This window comes from Oncorhynchus keta, chromosome 30 (genome assembly GCF_023373465.1).
Source record: "Oncorhynchus keta strain PuntledgeMale-10-30-2019 chromosome 30, Oket_V2, whole genome shotgun sequence".
NCBI lineage: Eukaryota > Metazoa > Chordata > Actinopteri > Salmoniformes > Salmonidae > Oncorhynchus > Oncorhynchus keta.
The window spans coordinates 51,029,280-51,053,796 of NC_068450.1; the positions used below are offsets into that span (position 1 = coordinate 51,029,280).

General features: G+C 45.3%; 1 protein-coding gene across 3 annotated transcripts in view; it reads right to left on the reverse strand.

Annotated features, from left to right (window-relative positions):
• LOC118363989 (alpha-1,6-mannosylglycoprotein 6-beta-N-acetylglucosaminyltransferase A-like) overlaps positions 1–24,517 on the reverse strand; it is a 117,113-nt gene that overhangs the window by 51,511 nt on the left and 41,085 nt on the right. For all 3 annotated transcript variants that reach the window (XM_052488511.1, XM_052488512.1, XM_052488510.1), the window contains 5 exons: positions 8,597–8,673; positions 7,012–7,101; positions 5,317–5,388; positions 3,302–3,463; positions 1,656–1,825 (listed from right to left, as the gene is read on the reverse strand). In XM_052488511.1, coding sequence (XP_052344471.1) covers positions 1,656–1,825; positions 3,302–3,463; positions 5,317–5,388; positions 7,012–7,101; positions 8,597–8,673 — 571 coding nt within the window. The remainder of the gene's footprint in view (positions 1–1,655; positions 1,826–3,301; positions 3,464–5,316; positions 5,389–7,011; positions 7,102–8,596; positions 8,674–24,517) is intronic.

The window sequence follows — 24,517 nt, forward strand, 5'->3', positions numbered from 1 at the left end:
GGACTTCTTGACAGGCCACCCCTAGGTGGTAAGAGTAGGCAACAATACGTCTGCCACGCTGATCCTTAACACTGGGGCCCCTCAGGGGTGTGTACTTAGTCCCCTCCTGTATTCCCTGTTCACCCACGACTTTGTGGCCAAACATGACTCCAACATCATCATCACGTTTTTTTTTAAACCTTTATTTAACTAGGCAAGTCAGTTAAGAACAAATACTTATTTACAATGATGGCCTATGAACAGTGGGTTAACTGCCTTGTCCAAGGGCAGAATGACAGATTTTTACCTTGTCAGCTTGAGGATTCGAACGAGCAACCTTTCGGTTACTGGCCCAATGTTCTAACTACTAGGCTACCTGCTGCTGAAGACACAACAGCAGTAGGCCTGATCACCGACAACGATGGAACGGCCTATAGGGAGGTCAGAGAACTGGCAGTGTTGTGCCAGGACAACAACCTCTCCCTCAATGTGAGCAAGACAAAGGAGCTGATCGTGGACTACAGGAAAAGGTGGGCTGAACAGGCCTAACACCTAACATTGACGCAGCTGTATTGGAGCAGGTCGAGTTCCTTGGTGTCCACATCACCAACAAACTATCATGGTCCAAACATACCAAGACAGTCGTGAAGAGGGCACAACAAAACCTTTTCCCCCTCAGGAGACTGAAAAGATTTGGCATGGGCCCCCAGAATCCTCAAAAGGTTCTACAGCTGCACCATCGAGAACATCCTGACGGGTTTCATCACCGCCTGGTATGGCAACTGCTCGGTATCTGACCGTAAGGCGCTACAGAGGGTAGTGTGAACAGCCCAGTACATCACTGGGGTCAAGCTTTCTGCCATCCAGGACCTATATAATAGGTGGTGTCAGAGGAAAGCCCATAAAATTGTCAGAGACTCCAGTCACCCAAGTTATAGACTGTTTTCTCTGCTACCACACGGCAAGCGGTACCGGAACGCCCTGTATTTAGCGTCGTTATTGTTATTTAAGTGTTACTTTTTATTATAACTTTCTTTTTTAGCCTACTTGGTAAATATTTACTTCTTCTTGAACTGCACTGTTGGTTAAGGGCTTGTAAGTAAGTATTTCACAGTAAAGTCTACAATTGTTGTATTCGGCGCATGTGGCAAATAAAGTTTGATTTGATTATTCAAGTAGGAAGTAATTTGAGACAGGTTTTACCTAACAAAGCAGGACTAGAGTACACAAAGAACATGTGGTAGTTATTGCAGGTGGGTTGCAACCACCTCACATTACACTAGCTTTAGCTGTATTGTGAAGTTATACTTCTGCTCATTCCATAGGTGACTTTGGGGAGGTAATCCCTGGGGCTGTATGTATCAAGCATCTCAGAGTAGGAGTGCTGCTGATTTAGGATCAGTTTCGCCTTTTAGATCACAATGAAGACTACATGGACAGGGGAGACCTGGGCCTGTATCCCATAAAGCGTCTCAGAGTAGGAGTGCTGATGATCTGGGATGAAATCCTAACCTGTCCATATAATTTTATTCATTATGATCCTAGAATTGTTCAATAAGAAACGCCCTTTATAATTTTTTCGTTGGAAAACATTTTAACCGTTTTGCTACGGTACTCTGCACTGAACACCACCCAGATGTGTCCGAGGGGTGCACACACACACTCAACGGACTCACTCTTTGAGCTCGGCCAGGGAGGCGGAGATGCGTACGTCGTGGCCCAGCAGGTAGAGGGTGGTGATGAGGTCACTCCATTGCACCAGCTCCCCCAGGGGGCCCCCACTGAAGGCGTTCTCTGCAATCTTGAAGCCCGACTCCTTGGTCAACAGGCCCAGGTGCACCAGGATCTGATGTAGAGAGAGGGGTATAGCGTGTCAGTTCAGTTTAAATCTATTGTTTCTCATTGTGGCTCAGTTGGTTAGAGCATGGTGCTAGCAATGACAGGGTTGAGAGTTTGATTCTCAACGGGGCTATCAATATAAAGATTTATGGGAATGGGATATATTATCATCAACATATAAAAAATTCATACACTATTACTGGAACCCAATAAAATCACTGGGTGTAATATAGTGTGCAACTTTCTGTTGTTTTCTTTTTCAAGTATGTTAGGCAAATCGCCAACCATCTGGGTGTATGTCTTTAGTTCTTGAAATAATCCAAACACAAATCAATGGGTTGGAAAAATGTGATAAGGCATTTTCCCTATTCAAACGTAGCAGAATGTACGTCAAAGATGCACTCCACAGAAGACGTATCATTATTAACATCAGAGCGCACAAGTCTCCTTCTATTCACCAAGGAACACACAGACACAGGAGAGAATCCGACATTACAATGTTCTGTGCTTTCTATGGACATCTCAACACACTTTCAGCTGCTGTGTTAGCCAGCCACAATAATGCTTCCCAAACAGCACCCTATTCCCTATACAGTGCACTACGTTTGTCCAGTTCCCATAGTAAACTATGTAGGGCATAGGGTGCAATTTGGGACGGAGACGCAATCACTCAGGTGCATTGCAGTTTGTCCTATATTTATGTTGTATTTAAAAAAAATATATATATGTTTATCCCAGGCCCCCGTTCCCGCAGGAGGCCTTTTGCCTTTTGGTAGGCCGTCATTGTAAATAAGAATTTGTTCTTAACTTACTTGCCTAATTAAATAAAGGTTCAATTTAAAAAATTGTCCAGGAATTCATGGGTAGAGAGAGGATTATGACTGTAATAATATAAAAATATCTGTTTGTGCGGTCTTGCCAAGTTGGCTCCAAGTTGGCAAAACAGCGCAAAGAGATCTTGGATCAGGCTACTTTGTTCCTGCTCTGAGCCTTTAGCATGATAGAGGTAGTGCTGAGTCCCGATTCCCCACACTTCTCCCAAAGTGTACTCTTACTCACTCAAGCCAATGCTTACACCAATCACTTCTGGAAAAAAGTGAAGAATTGGAGTTTCAAGTGCAAGAGACTTTGTTCCACTCTAACTAGAGGGAGTAGGGCTCTCCCATATGTCATATCCATACTGTTTGAAGCCGTAGTCAGAAAGAGGAGGTGGAGGTGAATTATTTACAGTTCTGAAGATCACTAGGGAACTGAAACCTCCATTATTAATTGTTGGGGCCAGGTAGCTACCCAGAACACAATGGACTTTCCTTGTTTAAAATTTCTCAGTTCAGAAAGGCATGGGCTGATTCTGTTCTCTCTTTTCTGAGGTGTGTTTGTGTGTGTGAGTGCGTGCGTGCAAGTGTGTAAGTGCAAGCTTGCATGAGTATGTGTGTGCGTGCGTGCACATGAGTATGTGTTTGTGAGTGTGTCCGTGTCCTACCTTTTTCCTCTTGCGCTTGGCCAGGTTCTGCTTGGCAGCCAGGGTGCGGATGGCGTTGATCCAGGGGTCTTCCATGCGCTTGATCCGGAGCATCATCCAGCGGAACTCCTCTCGCCGAGACATGACCCGATATAGCTCCTCGAAGCTCGTCCGGATCTCCGTCTAGGAAGAAGACAATACAATTTAGACACCCCTACTCTTTAGGCGTTATGGTTTAACCCATTAACCTCTTTCAAGGTTTACCCTATAGAAGGAGAATGTTAGCCTCTGAAAGGGGGTAGGTAGACAGTCAGTAGGCACTTTTGTTTTGGATCGGCAGAAGCCCCAGGTGGGCGGAGTGTGCACATTTTTGACTAAAGTCAAATCTCCACCCACTTGGGGCACAGGACGATGACAAACGAGCACGCCCAACTGTGTTTGTCGTGATCAGTTTGAGCAAGGAGGCAGAGAATCGCTGATCTTCATTACATAATGAGTGGTTATGTGTGCCTTTTGCACACAATGTATATAGTCTCCCCTTTTTTTCTACTGTGTTATTGACTTGTTAATTGTTTACTCCATGTGTAACTCTGTGTTGTCTGTTCACACTGCTATGCTTTATCTTGGCCAGGTCGCAGTTGCAAATGAGAACTTGTTCTCAACTAGCCTACCTGGTTAAATAAAGTGAAAGTAAAAAAATAAAAATGAGTGGTTATGTAGGGTTTGAGGTCATTTGTAGATCAGTGATTCTGTAATGCTGTCAATCTCCAACACGCACATTGGTATCGAAATCCATCGATTCACTTGAAGGGATCGGTCACAACATACAGGATATAAAGAGGATTCTCATCAACTTAAACTACAAAGTGCCAAGTTCTGCCAGGCACTATTTGCATTACAAAGACATATGGCTCCTCACTGAATGCTGGAATGCAATGATAGCAATCTACACATTTCTCAGCTTCTCTCGGGTCAATATTTAAGAAAGCTTTCCCAAAGCCGGCTTGGTTGAGATGCAGCCCTGCCTACCATTAACAGCTGCTAAAGCTGGGGAAACAACGCACTAACAACACTCTGGCAGTGTATTACCATCCCTCATCAGGACAGGAAATCACTGGGAGAGACAGGTCTGGGGTTGTGTCCCAAATGGCATCCTATTCCCTATATAGTGCACTACTTTTGACCATAGCGTTATGGGCCCTAGTCAACAACAACAGAAAATCACAACCACCATCAACGGTGATCTCAAAGACAAAAGGATCACTCATGTTGACATATCCGAAGGGGGGCAAAGAGTATTCAATTTGGACTTATGGCATTGTCCATAACCGGGAGCGGAGTAATATTTAAAGCCAATAACGACGAGCCACGCCCGGAGCTCTGAGCTCAGACGGCCCTGGAGGGAGATTTGAGCGAGTGCCCATTGGCATGGCGACAGGCATCATGGTATAAATCCACTCCCGCTCTATAGTCAGTTACTAGCAGAATCATTGGAGTTACTCTACAGACAGTGTGTGTGTGTGTGTGTTAGCCTAATGTGCACTAACATTGCTTATCCATTTGTCGATACCATTTGAGCTAAAATACAAGCGGAAGAGGTCATTTCTAAAGAGCACATGATGTCATAACATTATAAAAGCAATTCAATGCCCTCGTGACTTGGCATTTGTCTTCAGGCCGGGTATTCGTCGTTATTGGCTTTAAATATTACTCCGCTCCCGGTTATGGATAATGCGATAAGTCCAAATTGAATACTCTTTGCCCCCTGGCCAGTCCCCAGAGGGGTGAGAGTGAAAAGGACTCCAGACTGTTGGTCTTTCAGCAGGGTGCAGAGACTGGCACTTTTGCCCTTTTCACTACTGTGTTTTAAGATATTTTCTTATCACACTGTCATTTTCACATGGTGTCAACCTGAACCAAACTGTGTTGGCTGTAATATTATATTTTCCTGTTGTTCTTTCCAGCGCGGTTCTAGCAACTATACTCAGTTTGACTCTGCTTGGCAGTGTGGAAAGCCCTTCAGTTCAGACACTCACCTGGCCCCTCCGGTCGGCCTCCTCATTCAATGTCTTGGTTCTCCACGGTAGGCGCGGGCACCAGTTCTCCACCTAAAATTACATTAACATCAGAACATAACATCAGAAGGAACTGAGATGTAAAATGTGACAGAGTGATTCATATGGGGCCTGTGAACTCTGCCAACGAAGAGGAGAGAGAGGAAAGGACGCAGTGTCGAGGGAGGGAGGAAAGGACACTAGGGTTGTGTCCAAAATGGCACCCTCTTCTCTATATAGTGCACTACTTATGACCAGAGCATAATAGGCCTTGGTCAAAAGTAATTCACTATATAGGAAATAGGGTAACATTTGGGATGCAACCTAGGGGGAAAATCAGGCAATTATTAGACAGGTAATTATTTCAGTGAAAGCAGATGTCATGCTGACAGAGGCCTGGCTCGCTTTGTTCTCACTTCAGAAGTTCTGGGGGGGTTGATGCATCAACTAGCTATGGTGGGACCAGCCTCACTGTTGAGTGCAGATACAGAGATAGTCATGTACTGTAATGACATCCTATTCCCTATATAGTGTGCACTATTTTGGGGGGTGTCTGGCTGATAGGGTGTAGGGCTCTGGCCAAAAGTAGTTCACATTGGGGATAGGGTGCCATTTGGATAAACTCTTAATCAATTAAGCCTCAATCAACCTCATTCACTAACTGAGCCAGTGAGGCAATCAGTGGAACCCTGATACACTACAACTGGCCCTTTCTAGGAATATTTATGTCCGTTGCGTTATGCTAATTAGTGTCAGTCGATGATTACGCTCCCTCATGCGGGATGGGGAGTCACTAGAGGTTAAAGGAAAATTCCAGCCCCACACACACACACACAGTCCCAAAATGTTTTATATGTCAGCAATCAAGTTCAAGATATATAAACTTTAAAAAAATACAGAAATACAGCCGGTGTTATGCATTTTGTGTCATATGATGCTGAGTGTTGCATCATGATGCAAAATGCATCATACTGGCTTTTTATGAAAGGTATACATCTTGATTGCTGACAAAACATTTTGGGACTATGTCAACAATGGACTAATGAAACAAATACCAGAATATAGATTTGGGGTGGAGTTTTCCTTTAATGAATCTGGTGCATGTCTTTCCAAACAGTTTTTTTTCAGTAGAGTAAAAGTACATTGCATGGTTCTTCCCCCAAGCACTGCTCTCAACCGATACAACATTTAGAAGCTCCCATATCTGACCAGCTCCCATATCTGACAGAGAATAATCAGCATAAAGAGTCAGGGACTTGAGTTTGATTAAAACAAACTACAGTTGGGTCATTGCTACTTAGCAATAAGCTTCTCATATACCACCAGAGGACAAACCTTATTTGTGAATGCTACGGTATAAATGGGCTTTACATCTCAAGTGTAGTGTTTGCATCTGAGTACCCTACTCGCTAAGGTCATCAGATAGCTACAGTACATGTTTCCATATTAACGCCTTGAAAAAAAATGCACCGCTGTAGGATAATTCACAAGTAAATAGTTCAGTCGTCAAGGGCGCGTGGAGATGCAATGGGTGAATACGTAAAGAGCTGGGGAGTTCCACATCCCCCAGGCTGTTAACACTGAATGTCAACGAGTAGATCATACCATAACAAACATAAGTGGACAACCAAGGACACACACACACACACACGGACACACACACACACGGACACTCACCTCGCTGAGATATATGAAGAAGGAGCAGGTGGAGCCGTCCACGCCGTAGTTAGTGTAGCATGAGTCTGACCGCCACATGTCCTTCATCCACTGAGGAAGAGGAGGAGAGACTTGATCAGGACTGAACACAATAGATACCAGTATAGCCTATCAATCCACATCTTGGCCAGTCCTCCCATCCCATGTCTGTGTGTGAGGACTCATCAATCCAAGAAAAAGTACCAGGCAATATAAGCAAAGAAACAGTGACAAAAATGTGACTGGGCAAAGTGTCAACAGCATTGAAAGTGGAAAAGTGTTTTTGTTAAATGGGCTGATGTTTTTTCGAGACTCAACCGCAAAATACAGTGTTTTCAGATGTTCACAGATGGAGATGTGCAAAACAGTCTGCTGAAGCCCAGTGAAGGAGTAGCGTGAAGGAGCAGAGTGGGGCTACAACTTGGCCAAGGCTACGGGGGAATATGGCAATCACTTACACATTCTGGGTTAGGAATAATGGTGTTCCACTCCAACACTGACACATTAAGGCTGAGTCTCAAATGACACCCTATTCATTATGGGCCCTACATAGGGAATAGGCTGCCATATGGGAAGTAGCCTACCTCTTTCCATCGCTGCAATTTCCATTTGATTTTATAAATCGGATTTCCATCCCATTGTTTTTGAATGACTAGGCTATGCAGAGTGGGTGTAGGTTTATATGAGACTGCCCTAACTAATTCCACTGAGATTGACAGCCACCCAAGTAAATCCCCTGGAATGTGTCACGCCAGGCAGCTGAAAACATCATTTGCAGCTAATTGACTTAAAGGTATTCTACAGGGGTTTATGAATTCCGAAGTATATTGTAATCGGGAGGAGCAAGAAGTCTTCAATTTGTCTTTTGTTCCTGCTTAAAAACCTTCTGAAAGATTTTTCAAATAATTATTATCCATCAGAGCACAATAACAGGATGGAAAAGGTTGCCAGTAGGAAGTTTGTACCATGTACAGTATTATATAGCACTGTGACAGCTGGGATTTCCACCATACCCCATAAAAGCGCCCGAGGAATAAAATAAACTGTCCGAAGTTATTTTACTAGCCGACAGTTTTATCAGCAGAAACATTTAGGCCACGCGCAACAGAATACATTGAAAAGCTGCATTCTGATTTAACCTCAATAAAACACTTGAGATGTCATGTGGTTGAAATAATCCCATAAAAAAGAGAAAGGAGATAGACATTTGAGACAAACGGAGGCTAAATAGGACAAAACAACTCATCTGTTTCCGCTATGGAGCCTGTTTGAGCCCTGTTTTGGCTCTTTTAAATGGTGATCGGCTAGCCATGCCTGCCTTTCCTTGGTGCCAGTGCCAGTAGAGGCTTGGGAGCAGCCCGCAGAGCAGATGGCCTTTATGATATGACGGTATCTGCTCCGGGCAGACTCCGGCCTGGGGCTGTAGGACTGTGATTACTGCTGCTGCTGGTGGTTGCTATGTGTGTGTGTGTGTGTGTGTGTGTGTGTGTGTGTGTGTGTGTGTGTGTGTGTGGGTGTGTGTGTGTGTTTGATTGGGTGCGTGGGTGTGTGCGTGCGTCTCGCTCACCTTGACTTTGGCCTCACAGTGAGGGAAGCCGTCCATGGGGGGAAGCTCACATTTCTCCTGAGCGCCGTTCAGCAGATCTGCAGAAAGAGAGGAGAGAGAAAGGAGAGAAAAAGAGAGGAGAGAAAAATAGAGGAGAGAGAGGAGGGGATCAATAAGGTCAGGCACCAGCGTTGGGAGCAAACCGTGCAGGTGTGGAACTGACAGAAAAAAAGACGACACAGAGAGATCAATACACACGCATGAATGAACCACACTCCTGTGCACATACACACTGCCTCAGGCATGTATGCGTGTGACACATCAAAAATACACTCACACACTTTGGGTTTACACATCAAAAAGCTCCGAACAACCAATGACTTCACTGGGTCTGTAATTCCATGTATCCTCAGGGGAGTGATGGCATTTTGAAGAGACTGAACATGGCCCAGAATTGAAACAACATATGTACACATGTGATGTGTGCTCTCTCCCAATAGCACGAGCACAGGTAGCATAACTTCAGGTTCAGATAAGCTCGCCTCACACCGACAACAGACGTGTGGAATTTAGATATGCCAGGGCTACTAAGAGGCTTCAATGGAATGGGGTGCTGGGAACAGTCACACTGCAAAAAATAAAATGTGATGGCATCTCCCATAAATAAAAGATGACTCGTTTCAATCGTTTTTTGTCCAAGAATGATTGGGTGCTATTCCATATGTAGGAAATAGGGTTGCCCTTTTTTAACTGTTTGTTTCTCTAGATTTCACAAAAACAACAAATGTTACCCTCATATTCCTGTGAAGATGAAGACACCAAGGTTGGGAGAATTTGTCCCATTAAGAAATGGCTGTTACATGACATAGGTGGTGATGAGGCTCAGACAGGGCTCTATTTTCTCGGGGGGCTGTCTGAAAGGCTGTCATCATGCCCATCGTCATTATGGGCCCTACATAGGGAATAGGACGGAGGATTGGAGAGAGGACAGGAATAGTGGGGGGGAGAGAGAGAAGAGAGAGATGAGGCCAGACGAGACAGCCGGTGTGAAGGTAACCTTGAAGGGATACTTTGGGAGACAGAGACAGATGAACTTGTAGATACCATCTGTGTCCAGTATGAAGGAAGTTCGAGGCAGTTTCTCAAGCCAATGCTAACTAGCAATAGCACAATGACTGGAAGTCTATGGGTATCTACTAGCATCTAGGGCCTCATTGCCAAAATCCAGAAGTATCTCTTTAATGACTGGCCTGTCTGAGAGGTGGACCGGATTACCCCGTCATCAATTCAAGGCTGATACTCTCTCACAGTCCGGGGGAAACTGATACTGAGGATATTGCCATTGGGTCTGTTGCTTGGCCACGAGTGGATTACCGGTATCAGCACTGGCATTTAAACAAATTCGATATCAATAAGAGAACCTTTGCAGACTACGTGTTTTGGACAAAAATCCCAAGGTTCCTGTTAAAAATCTCTTAACAGTCACTACCTGTTCTGTGATCATTTGTTCTGAAGTAAGAAGCAAAGCATCGGCACAGAATGGAGAGAAAAGAAGAGGCAGGCTTTTTACCATTTGCGACCCATGGTGAGCTTGCCAATAACAAAGACGCAGACAGAGTGACAAAATCTTGCACAGAGCCAAACATTACACAATATACATCCCTTTGTTCTATAGCGATTGAGCAGTCCCGGATTCAGGACCGGCTCGCCTCAAACTCTGAGTTCTGACGAGACCCGCAGTGTTTGGGCTAAAGATTAGACTAAAACTCTACAGCGCATAGACCAATGAGAATATATTCCTTCTGCACCGAGTAGCAATCACTAAGAAACAAAAGAGATTTCAGTGAGAGAGAAGAAAATGTATCAGAATTCTAATGAACAGAATGTCATGTGATCGCTGCACGCAAAAGGTATTCTATACGACCACGACAGGAGTGTGTATCTGTTACTGAGGGGATCTCAGGCTGATAACAGAGTATGTTATCTCTACTCCAGGAAACAAACTCACAGATTAAAATGTGTTTAATGCACACAGCGCTTTGGCTTTAATAACCCTTGATGTAATGAGCTCATGCTGCGACGCTGCCCTCTCGTCTATTTGCCTTGTTGTTTTCATACTCGCCATGAGTACACAATATATAATACACAGCATAGGGGTGGATGCAGTAAACAATGGTGATAGACAAATGAGAACGGTCCGGGGTGAAGTTCCACCTAGGTACAGATCTAGGATGAGCTTCCTCAAACTTAACATTAAACATAGTGTGGTAAATGCCAAACTGACCCGAGATCAGCCTCTAACGGATACTTCAACCTACACCGATGAGAACCAAATAAGAAGAGGGACATTCACTGCTATTCACCAACTTCCAGCGGGTCCAAGCACCTAAAGATGCCTTTGAGGCTGCTCTCTCCTGTTTCAGTCATAATCTGCTAAAAGAAGCCTTTGAACGAGATGAGACAGTCAATCAGCATGTTTGAGGGGATCAGCTTGAAGGAGGCGCTGAATCAATCATCACATAATGAGTAAGCCCGAGCAGTGATTCTGCACAGTCCAACTGCAATGGAATCCAACATGCACAATGCAACACCTGAGCCAGTGTGTGTGACATTCCAGGCTATGCGTTTTTGCATGCACCCATTTATTGATTGCATTTCGTATTTGATGCGTGTATTTCTGTAGTGCTAATTTGTAAAAGAGACCAGGGTATTAATAAGACTCCCTGTTAAAACAAAGGTGAAATAAATGCAGATATGGACAACGGTCATGTGGTCATGAGACGGCTAGCCTGAGACGAAAGGGCCTCTGGTTTAGGCATGGTTTCCCAGGGCAACAGGAGCAGGAGAACAATAGGGGGAGGCAGACAGATTATTATTGAAGTATTTTCTATCATAGCCTTTCGAACAAAAGCCTCGCACTGGACGAAGGGGAGAGTAGCGGACCTCATGCTGAGCCCATCAGCCTGTGTCCCCACACACACACGTCTCCCTCCTCCTCTGGACAAGACGAGACCAGCTGATATGAGCTGAGACTGGCTGAGATCTCACCAGCCAGAGTGTCAGAGCCAAAACATGGTTTCTTAAGTCGCTGCTGCTTTAATCAAGCAGAAAGAGCTGCCTGTCGCCGAGTGGCAGGCTAAATATAGCCGCATTATAATCAAGTGTCAGAGAGGTGGTATTTAAACCTAAGAGAGCTCTCCACATGCTGTGCCTTCTTCACAGAGCATCTTTAAGCCCGATGAGCATCTTTAGTCTGATGAACCACACAACGGTGTTTAAGATTTAGATTGACATGCTGCACTGTGGTCACGGCAACTGCAACGCTTGCATAATAGTACTCTGTGGAACATGAAGCGTAAAAGAGGGGTTGGGGGGGGGGGCGGACAATGCAAATAGTCCGGGTAGCCATTTGATTACCTGTTCAGGATTCTTATGGCTTTGGGGGTAAAAAAATGTTGAGAAGCCTTTTTGTCCTAGACTTGGCACTCTGGTACCGCTTGCAATGCAGTAGTAGAGAGAACAGTCTATGACTGGGGTGGGGTCTTTGACAATTGTTAGGGCCTTCCTCTGACACCACCTGGTGTAGGCAGCTTAGCCCCAGTGAAGTACTGGGCCGTACGCACTACCCTCTGTAGTGCCTTGCGGTCGGAGGCTGAGCAATTGCCGTTCCAGGCAGCTGTAGAACCTTTTGAGGATCTGAGGACCCATGCCAAATCTTTTCAGACTCCTGAGGGGGAAATAGGTTTTGTCGTGCCCTCTTTATAACTTTCTTGGTGTGTTTGGACCATTCTAGTTTGTTGGTGATGCGGACACCAAGGAACTTGAAGCTCTCAACCCTGCTCCACTACAGCCCCGTCGATGAGAATGGGGGCGTGCTCGGTCCTCCTTTTACTGTAGTCCACAATCATCTCCTTAGTATTGGTTACGTTGAGGGATAGGTTGTTATTCTGGTGCCACCCGGCCAGGTCTCTGACCTCCTCCCTATAGGCTGTCTCGTCGTTGTCGGTGATGAACCAAACCTCTACTTGACAGGTTGAGAGAACTAAGGCGGTGATGGTGGAGAGATGACACATTTAGCAGCATTGCATAAGACTACTTCCACTGAATGAAGGAAACATGAGGGTGCTACTCAATGACACAGTAACACTGGAGATCTTTGAGGAGGAGTTCTATGGTTTGCCAGTACAAAATGTCATCCGATCAGAGTTGGAGTTGCAAAAATTAATTCCATTATACCCTTGCTCGAAATCCAGATGGAACTATTAACAGATGATATAAGATCCAGACAATCACAAAATACAATTCTGGAATTGTACAAGCCTAAATCAGAAAGGAAGGCAGCTACTAACAGTAGTAGTGCTGTATATCCAAGGTAGAAAGAGGAAGGAGGCATTTTCTCTCCATTGTCATTTTGCTTCTCTGAGTTGATCATAAAGCTAAACCCAGGTTTAGCTTGGGTTAACCCGAAATGGACTTTGGACTAAATACATCAGGCTCAAGTTACACCCCCTCTTCTTCCTCAGCCCCCCTTCAATCTCAATCCTTTCCTCACAGTCCTGCGCTCATCATCACCCACCTTCTGACATTTTAGCTTTCTGGACGCATTATGTAAGGAAGAAGCATCATGGAATCCACTCAACAATGAAAGGTGCCGTTACAGAGTGGGAAAGATACATGGGGTGCCCTATTCACTATATAGTGCACTACTTATGACCAGAACCCTAAGGGCCCTGGTCAAAAGTAGTGCACTATAAAGGAAATATGGTGCAATTTCAGACTCAACCATGGTCCAAATCCATAATGGCAAGATATAAAAAATATATTTTCCGCGCTTTGAATCTCTCTCACCGCTTCTGTTCCATCAAGACCACAGCTCCTCGGCCAACTTTGGGTGTACTTTTCCCTGCGAGTGACGAGCAACGACATTTTTGAACACCTCATCAATTAAGCAAGAGGCAGCTAATGGAGAGTGCCCTCTCAGCCACAGAACAGCTATAGGCTCTCAGTGGGGTGACAGGAGGAGAGGGGCTCTGTGTGTGTGTGTGTGTGTGTGTGTGTGTGTGTGTGTGTGTGTGTGTGTGTGTGTGTGTGTGTGTGTGTGTGTGTGTGTGTGTGTGTGTGTGTGTGTGAGAGAGAGAGTGTACACACTTGTTTTCCTACATTATCAGGATGCAAATCTCCTAAAAAATCTTATAATGCCTTGACAAGGTAGGACTCTTTTTGTTGTTGAATTTGGTCAAATTATATTTAAATGTTTAGGTTGAGGTTTTTGGGGTTACGGTTAGGGTTTTTGGGGGTTTAAGGTAAGAGTTAGGTTTAGGGGTGATGAGGGAAAAAAAGTGGAATTCCACAAAAATAAGGCTGTGTGGACTTTGAGGGGATGTTGTGGAAGCGGAGTAGCTGGATGATGACCATAATCAGGGGTGATTTTCCAGGGAGGAAAAATATACACCCAGACAAACCTGGAGCGAAACTGCCAGCGTGGCTGCTGTTGATTGACTCTAGTCTAGAGAAGTCATCCAGAACAGTCTTTATTCTCTACAGGACTTCACAACAGTGTAAGAACATAACAACATGCCTGTTCTAGTGTGTGTGTGTGTCCGTGTGTGTGTGTGTGTGTGTGTGTGTGTTAGTTCTCGGCTACAGGCTCTCACCAGGGCTTGTTTTCCTAAAAGCATCTTAAGGCTAAGTTCAGTGACCTCAATGGTTCTAACGACGAACTTAGCCTTGAGCTCAATGGTTCTAATGATTAACTTAGGCTTAAGATAATTTTGGTAAATCAGGACCAGAACTTCAGTCTCACAGCAGCGTAAATAACAACAGTTCCCAGAGTGCCTGTGGCAGCCAAAAGCCTTGATTTATCATTTCATCATCTCCCAAGCATGACTAACGTTCCCCGGATCCAAATTAATTAAGAAGAGCTATGTAATATTTACTAATGAGACAAAGCCGCAACGGAGGGAAGAAACCATCGCGAGGATAACATTTCTGAGAATTCAGGTAGTCAGGGACTGGGCTTTGAATAGCATTTGAACAACATTGACTCTGTACCGGCACCCCCAGTATATATCCTTGTTATTTTATTGTGTTACTTTTTATTTAATCTTTTATTTTTTTCTTAACAATATTTCTTGAACTGCATTCTTGGTTAAGAGCTTGTAAGTAAGCATTTCACGGTAAGGTGTTGTAACCTGTTGTATTCAGCGTATGTGACAAATAAAATGTGATTTTAAATGTTTATTCCTCATTGAAAGGGCTTCAATGTGCTGTGTGGGTTAAAGTTGCCCCTAGATGCTGCATTTCTTCCACTAATGGTTAACAGGGCCTAAAATTAACACCATCCACCTGCGGGTAGATTTTGGCATTGACGGGTGGTCAGGGCGAGCATTTCACTCGCATTTCTGAATACAAATAGTCAAGAATTATCACATTTATAGTCAAATAAATGCTGCAGTAGCTGTTTTCAAAGTATTTCTGCCTTGTCATTTCATAGCTGGTAAATTAATCACACAAAGTGTGAACTACGTATCCTATATAGCTTACTCTGCTTTGCGCTACAACATCGCCTGGCTGGGGTGTTGAGTGAAATATACATTTTTTGAAGCACTGCGCCCAGCCATAAAAGTCTGTCTAATTTACTTGAAACTAAAGTCTGCTGAAGTGAGACTTTGTCCTTGGGTTTCTTGGCTATTTACATTGTTTTGTTCATAAACTAGGTTGTTTTTCCATGTTGGAGTGTCAACTACTAGGAAATAGAAGGAAATGCTTCTACTAGTCAGAATCAATCTCAAAAGGCACAAACGGTACTTAAGTCTGCACTACAACGGTAACCTTAAAAGTGCAGGTGGACATGTTTGTCTCCTCTGTGATACACAAAAGTAGTGGATTCAGCTATTTCTGCCACACCCGTTGCTGACTGTTCGTCGGGAGCTTCATGAGCAGCCCCACACAAGGCAAACCTAAGATCACCATGCGCAATGCCAAGTGTCGGCTGGAGTGGTGTAAAGCTCGCCGCCATTGGAGCAGTGGAAACGCTGTTCTCTGGAGTGATGAATCACGCTTCACCATCTGGCAGAATCTGGGTTTGGTGAATGCCAGGAGAACCCTACCTTCCCGAATGCATAGTGCCTACTGTAACGTTTGGTGGAGTAGGAATAATGGTCTGGGCTGTTTTATCATGGTTCGGGCTAGGCCCCTTAGTTCCAGTGAAGGGAAATCTTAACATTAAAACATACAATGACATTCCAGACAATTCAGTGCATTGAACTTTGTGGAACAGTTTGGGGAAGGCCCTTTCCTGTTTCAACATGACAATGCCCTAGTGTACAAAGAAAGGTCCACACAGAAATGGTTTGTCGAGATCAGTGTGGAAGAACTTAACTGGCCTGCAAAGCGTCCTGACCTCAACACCATTGAACACCTTTGGGATTAATTGGAATGGCGACTGCGAGATAGGCCTAATTGCCCAACATCAGTGCCAAACCTCACTAATGCTTGAGGCATTAGTGTCTCCGCAGCAATGTTCCAACATCTAGTGGAATGTCTTCCCAGAAGACTGGAGGCTGTTGTAGCAGCAAAGGGGGACCAACTCCATATTAATGCCCATGATTTTGGAATGAGATGTTCAATGAGAAGGTGGCCACATACTTTTGGTCATGTAGTGTATTTTGGTAAAAAACAATAAATAAATATATACAGTTGAAATTGGTGGTTTACATACACTTAGGTTGGAGTCACTAAAACTCATTTTTCAACCGCTCCACAAATTTCTTGTTAACAAACTATAGTTTTGGCAAGTCGGTTAGTCGGTCTACTTCATGCATGACAAGTCATTTTTCCAACAATTGTTTATAGACAGATTATTTCACTTATAATTCACTGTATCACAATTCCAGTGGGTCAGAAGTTTACATACACTCAGTTGACTGTGCCTTTAAACAGCTTGGAAAATTCCTGAAAATGATGTCACGGCTTTAGAAGCTTCTGATAGGCTAATTGACATAATTTGAGTCAATTGGTGGTGTATGTATTTCAAGGCCTACCTTCAAACTCAGTGCCTCTTTGCTTGACATAATGGGAAAATCTAAAGAAACCAGCCAAGGCCTCAGAAAAAAACATTGTAGACCTCCATGAGTCTGGTTCATCCTTGGAAGCAATTTCCAAACGCCTGAAGGTACCACGTTCATTTGTACAAACAATAGTACACAATTATAATCTCCATGGAACCACGCAGCGGTCATACTGCTCAGGAAGGAGACGTTCTGTCTCCTAGAGATACTTTGGTGCAAAAAGTGCAAATCAATCCCAGAACAACAGCAAAAGACCTTGTGAAGATGCTGGAGGAAACCGGTACAAAAGTATCTATATATCCACAGTTAAAACGAGCCCTATATCGACATAACCTGAAAGGGTGCTCAAGCAAGGAAGAAGCCAGTGCTCCAAAACTGCCATAAAAAAAGCCAGAGTACGGTTTGCAACTGCACATGGGGACAAAGCTTGTACTTTTTTGAGAAATGTCCTCTAGTCTGATGAAACAAAAATAGAACTGTTTGGCTATGATGACCATCGTTATGTTTGGAGGAAAATGGGGAGGCTTGCAAGCTGAAGAACACCATCCCAACTGTGAAGCATGGGGGTAGCAGCATTATGTTGTGGGGGTGCTTTGCTGCAGGAACAACTGGTGCATTTTACAAAATAGAGGGAGGAATATAATGTGGCTATATTGAAGCAACATCTCAAGACATCAGTCAGGAAGTTAAAGCTTGGTCGCAAATGGCTCTTCCAAATGGACAATGACCCCAAGCATACTTCCAAAGTTGTGGCAAAATGGCTTAAGGACAACAAAGTCAAGGTATTGGAGTGGCCATCACCAAGCCCCGACCTCAATCCTATAGAACATTTGTAGGCAGAATTCGCACTTCGCTCTGCAGGTTGTATAACTTTTTCATTACATTTCATTATAGTACAACGGTTGATTTGTCTAATCTTAGCAATTCTTCTTAGCTAGCTACATAGCCGTCCTTGTATCAGAGATAATTGCATAATTATCGTATTTCGTCGCCCTAACGTAGCCTTCACTGCTATTCGCCCAGGAGCTAGCAAGCGCTAGCTAACGCACACAGATTAGCATCACTGTAGTGCTATTCACTCAACTGTACGACTTGATTAGTCTAGTGTTAGCTAGCTACATAGCTGTCTTTGTTTTCAAGATAATTGTGTAGTTTAGTGTGTGTAGCCTTGGAGTGATTATCTTAATTCACTGAGGTTCGCTAGCCAGCTATTTGTCGTCCTTAACGTAGGAGACTCTGCTAGCTAGCCAACAGCTAACAGCTAACAGCTAGCCAACAACAACCCGGTCGCATTCCGCTTCGCTCCACAGTTAGTATCACATTTTCATTTCATTTCATTACAGTACAACGGTTTGATTTGTTTGATCGTAGCTAGCTACATAGCCGTCTTTGTTTCAAAGATAATTGTGTAGTCTAGAGCGATTTCCTAGGTTAGCTAGCCAGCTATTGTCGTTCTTTTAACGCAACGTAACGTAAACAACACTGCTAGCTAGCCAGCTAGCCCCCGATTAGCAGCACTGTAGAAACTATTACACTCAACGGAACGACTTGATTAGTGTAGTGTCAACAACGCAGCCACTGCCAGCTAGCCTACTTTAGCAGTATTGTATCATTTTAATCATTTTAGTCAATAAGACTCTTGCTACGTAAGCTTAACTTTCTGAACATTCGAGACGTGTAGTCCACTTGTCATTCCAATCTCCTTGCATTAGCGTAGCCTTTTCTGTAGCCTGTCAACTATGTGTCTGTCTATCCCTGTTCTCTCCTCTCTGCACAGACCATACAAACGCTCCACACCGCGTGGCCGCGACCACCCTAATCTGGTGGTCCCAGCGCGTACGACCCACGTGGAGTTCCAGGTCTCCGGTAGCCTCTGGAACTGCCGATCTGCGGCCAACAAGGCAGAGTTCATCTCAGCCTATGCCTCCCTCCAGTCCCTTGACTTCTTGGCACTGACGGAAACATGGATCACCACAGATAACACTGCTACTCCTACTGCTCTCTCCTCGTCCGCCCACGTGTTCTCGCACACCCCGAGAGCTTCTGGTCAGCGGGGTGGTGGCACCGGGATCCTCATCTCTCCCAAGTGGTCTTTCTCTCTTTCTCCCCTTACCCATCTGTCTATCGCCTCCTTTGAATTCCATGCTGTCACAGTTACCAGCCCTTTCAAGCTTAACATCCTTATCATTTATCGCCCTCCAGGTTCCCTCGGAGAGTTCATCAATGAGCTTGATGCCTTGATAAGCTCCTTTCCTGAGGACGGCTCACCTCTCACAGTTCTGGGCGACTTTAACCTCCCCACGTCTACCTTTGACTCATTCCTCTCTGCCTCCTTCTTTCCACTCCTCTCTTTTGACCTCACCCTCTCACCTTCCCCCCCTACTCACAAGGCAGGCAATACGCTTGACCTCATCTTTACTAGATGCTGTTCTTCCACTAACCTCATTGCAACTCCCCTCCAAGTCTCCGACCACTACCTTGTATCCTTTTCCCTCTCGCTCTCATCCAACACTTCCCACACTGCCCCTACTCGGATGGTATCGCGCCGTCCCAACCTTCGCTCTCTCTCCCCCGCTACTCTCTCCTCTTCCATCCTATCATCTCTTCCCTCTGCTCAAACTTTCTCCAACCTATCTCCTGATTCTGCCTCCTCAACCCTCCTCTCCTCCCTTACTGCATCCTTTGACTCCCTAGGTCCCCTATCCTCCAGGCCGGCTCGGTCCTCCCCTCCCGCTCCGTGGCTCGACGACTCCTTGCGAGCTCACAGAACAGGGCTCCGGGCAGCCGAGCGGAAATGGAGGAAAACTCGCCTCCCTGCGGACCTGGCATCCTTTCACTCCCTCCTCTCTACATTTTCCTCCTCTGTCTCTGCTGCTAAAGCCACTTTCTACCATTCTAAATTCCAAGCATCTGCCTCTAACCCTAGGAAGCTCTTTGCCACCTTCTCCTCCCTCCTGAATCCTCCCCCCTCCTCCCTCTCTGCAGATGACTTCGTCAACCATTTTGAAAAGAAGGTCGACGACATCCGATCCTCGTTTGCTAAGTCAAACGACACCGCTGGTTCTGCTCACACTGCCCTACCCTATGCTCTGACCTCTTTCTCCCCTCTCTCTCCAGATGAAATCTCGCGTCTTGTGACGGCCGGCCGCCCAACAACCTGCCCGCTTGACCCTATCCCCTCCTCTCTTCTCCAGACCATTTCCGGAGACCTTCTCCCTTACCTCACCTCGCTCATCAACTCATCCCTGACCGCTGGCTACGTCCCTCCCGTCTTCAAGAGAGCGAGAGTTGCACCCCTTCTGAAAAAACCTACACTCGATCCCTCCGATGTCAACAACTACAGACCAGTATCCCTTCTCTCTTTTCTCTCCAAAACTCTTGAGCGTGCCGTCCTTGGCCAGCTCTACCGCTATCTCTCTCAGAATGACCTTCTTGATCCAAATCAGTCAGGTTTCAAGACTAGTCATTCAACTGAGACTGCTCTTCTCTGTATCACGGAGGCGCTCCGCACTGCTAAAGCTAACTCTCTCTCCTCTGCTCTCATCCTTCTAGACCTATCGGCTGCCTTCGATACTGTGAACCATCAGATCCTCCTCTCCACCCTCTCCGAGTTGGGCATCTCCGGCGCGGCCCACGCTTGGATTGCGTCCTACCTGACAGGTCGCTCCTACCAGGTGGCGTGGCGAGAATCTGTCTCCTCACCACGCGCTCTCACCACTGGTGTCCCCAGGGCTCTGTTCTAGGCCCTCTCTTATTCTCGCTATACACCAAGTCACTTGGCTCTGTCATAACCTCACATGGTCTCTCCTATCATTGCTATGCAGACGACACACAATTAATCTTCTCCTTTCCCCTTCTGATGACCAGGTGGCGAATCGCATCTCTGCATGTCTGGCAGACATATCAGTGTGGATGACGGATCACCACCTCAAGCTGAACCTCAGCAAGACGGAGCTCCTCTTCCTCCCGGGGAAGGACTGCCCGTTCCATGATCTCGCCATCACGGTTGACAACTCCATTGTGTCCTCCTCCCAGAGCGCTAAGAACCTTGGCGTGATCCTGGACAACACCCTGACGTTCTCAACTAACATCAAGGCGGTGTCCCGTTCCTGTAGGTTCATGCTCTACAACATCCGCAGAGTACGACCCTGCCTCACACAGGAAGCGGCGCAGGTCCTAATCCAGGCACTTGTCATCTCCCGTCTTGATTACTGCAACTCGCTGTTGGCTGGGCTCCCTGCCTGTGCCATTAAACCCCTACAACTCATCCAGAACGCCGCAGCCCGTCTGGTGTTCAACCTTCCCAAGTTCTCTCACGTCACTCCGCTCCTCCGCTCTCTCCACTGGCTTCCAGTTGAAGCTCGCATCCGCTACAAGACCATGGTGCTTGCTCACGGAGCTGTGAGGGGAACGGCACCTCAGTACCTCCAGGCTCTGATCAGGCCCTACACCCAAACAAGGGCACTGCGTTCATCCACCTCTGGCCTGCTCGCCTCCCTACCACTGAGGAAGTACAGTTCCCGCTCAGCCCAGTCAAAACTGTTCGCTGCTCTGGCCCCCAATGGTGGAACAAACTCCTCACGACGCCAGGACAGCGGAGTCAATCACCACCTTCCGGAGACACCTGAAACCCCACCTCTTCAAGGAATACCTAGGATAGGGTAAGTAAGGGTAAGTAATCCTTCTCACCCCCCTTCCCCCAAAAAAAAAAAAAAAAAAAAAAAAAAAGATTTAGATGCAAGTGGCTGTTCCACTGGATGTCATAAGGTGTATGCACCAATTTGTAAGTCGCTCTGGATAAGAGCGTCTGCTAAATGACTTAGATGTAGATGTAAAAGAGTGTGCGAGCAAGGAGGCCTACAAACCTGACTCAGTTACACCAGCTCTGTCAGGAGGAATTGGCCAAAATTCACCCAACTTATTGTGGGATGATGTGGAAGGCTACCCGAAACTACCCAAAATGTAAACTTCTGACCCTCTGAGAATGTGATGAAAGAAATAAAAACTGAAAGAAACCACTCTCTACTATTATTCTGACATTTCACATTCTTAAAATAAAATGGTGATCCTAACCAACCTAAAGACAGGGAATTTTTACTAGGATTAAATGTCAGGAATTGTGAAAAACTGAGCTTAAATGTATTTGGCTAAGGTGTATGTAAACTTCCGACTTCAACTGTGTGTGAGAATGAATATATAATATATATATATATATATATATATATAAATAAATATTATTGTTTTTGAAACATTACAAAGCATGCTAATCCATTTTTGTATGTTTTATTGGTGTACTTTTTTTTGCCACAGTGGCTGGTGGACCAAAAAGTAAATTTTATGCCCTGATGGTTAAGGTTAGGATTGGGGGAGGAGAAGCTGATCCTAGATCTGTACATATAGGAAATGCCAGAGTGCAATGTGCAAGAACAGGTGTACCCATTCGTGCTCCCATTCATTTAAACCTAGGCCTATGTTTCCAAAGGTTGTTCTGTAATATCAGCATCATAAACTACTTTTCACCTAGCATCACCATAAACGACCTGATTTGCAGAGGCAAAAGAGAGGTTTTACATTTACAGCTCTAGTGTTTTGCTGGCGGCGACTTTGTGCCTTCACACAAAGGCAGACCATAAACTGGTTTAAAGTATATAGACCATAAAATATCAGAACTGTGATTGAGAACACATGACTGTTTGTACTTCTATGGGGTAAAGTCTCTCCTTGGTACAGATCAAGGATCAGCTTCCCTCCCCCCAATCCTAACCTTAACCTTTGGCGGGAAAATGCTAAACTGACAAAAGATCAGCATCTGAGTGCAACTTCACCCTACACCCAGCAACACTAGCTAGCACCAATATGACTAGCCTGTAGTCAAATGTCTCATACTGCAGCTACAATATTTGCATAGAATTATCCATGCAGGAAAACATTGGTCCTTCCCAAGGCTGCATGATAATATGTTACTGTGTGTACGTACAGCCAGCATGAAACAATCATGCCTTGTTACTGACTGTAGAGGGATCAGGCTATCTTAAGTGTATCCTCTATTATGATTCCTGTCAACAAAAACATCAGCACATTCTCTAAGACCTGCCTCAATCACTAAACCTAGGTTAGACTAGCCAGGTCCCAGATCTGTTTGTATGGTCTTGCCAATTCCTATGGTCATTGTCACGTCAACTGAGAGCACAAGATCTGGGACCAAGCTAGGGTTGTTGGAGAGTGCATTGATGAATTAAGAAAAATAGTCAAATCTACCACCGCGTACCAGAGTAGAAACAGATGCGACCTCCTCAACAACAACACATGCTGTACAAATGTAGGGCCCCAGATGAGGCTACTGTTGATCCTCTCTGAATGTATACAGAGCCACTGTTAGTTCTAACAAAACCCAAATATCTGTTTTAGAAAGGGGGGAGTTAATACAGTGCAGCGCTCTGTTTACCGCCCCCCTGAATACGGTTGCCTCGTTCAGTACGGCTCAAACAGTCGAACACAAGCCAGCGGAGGAGAGAAAAAGAGACAGAAAGGGAGAGGAGTGAAACTGAGTGGCGCACATGGCCTGGCTGCTGGAGCCAGCCAGCTGGAGCCAGCCAGCCAGCCATCCCATCCAATCCAGGCCTTGATCAGGCAGGGCACTGCAGAACACGTTTTCGAGGAGTGGCCACATTTCTCAACCTCTCGCAGTTTGTTTACATTTAGATCCTCATCCGCACTCCATATGAATAAGTGTCTATGGGGAGACCTCCAATACTTGCTCTAAAAAAGTGAGCGAGACAGGGGAAGAAAACATTGCATGTTGTACTGCAAATGGTTTGCTAAATCTGAACTGATGCAAAGCAGAGGCCTTCCTGGGCTGTAACCCCAATGTCACCCTATATAGTGCACTACTTTTGACCTGGGCCCGCAGTAGTGCACTATGTAGAGAAAAGGGTGCCATTTGGGACGCACCCCCATGAGTTGTTTCCAACTGGATCTGTTAGCAGCCTGTTCCAGGAAAAGCCTAGAAACGTTCAGCAGTGCACTCAAAAACATGCTAGAATGTTTTCCATTATGCTGTCATGCAGGTGGAACACAGAGCAGGTTTTATCTCACTTCCAGAGGAGATAAGGAAATTCAAAAGCTCATGGAAATGATTCAGAATACAAATGTCCTTTCTGGCTCCTAAGATAGCAATCTTGCTTTGTAGTGGGGCAATTTATTCAAAAAGCAAGACTATCTAGCCTACTCCTTGTTCAAAAGCCTTTTCTCTTGCCTACCTCTGCGTGGTGTCGGTTACCCAGTACCGATGCCTTTACATTTCACTGTGCAATTGCCAAACCAATTTGAGAGGGCGGTGGTGCATGTAACAGAGGTGGTTCGATGAACCACGCTGGTGTGATGAGTAACTTTGTTTGCAATTTGGATGAGACCAGAAGCCTAGGCTTTACCTCAGAGAGATGACACGTTTGCAGGAGACCCGGGTTTGAACCCAACCAGACACAGATACAGACCCACACACAGCACTGGCTTCAGTGGCTGGCGGTCCTAACCCAGTTCTCACTGTCTACACACACCCAGCAGTAAGTTCCGGAGCCTGACCCTCTCAACACGGCTTGCCAGACATGTTCCTGCAACATCCTCCAAATGTCAGACCGTGTAGCATGACGGACTGTGTATTAATGGAAAGGAGGTCAGGTGTTACAGTGAAGAAGTGACTCTCACAATGTCAGGCTGTCAAGGTAGTCAATGCGCCAAGCTATGAAGTGTTTTCTGATGCACACACGACACACACGCTCAAATGTGCACGAGGTCAGAGTCTCAAACAGGAACTCAAAACATATAATAAACAATCCATATCCGCATGATCTTTTTTTTCTCCCAAGATGGCATA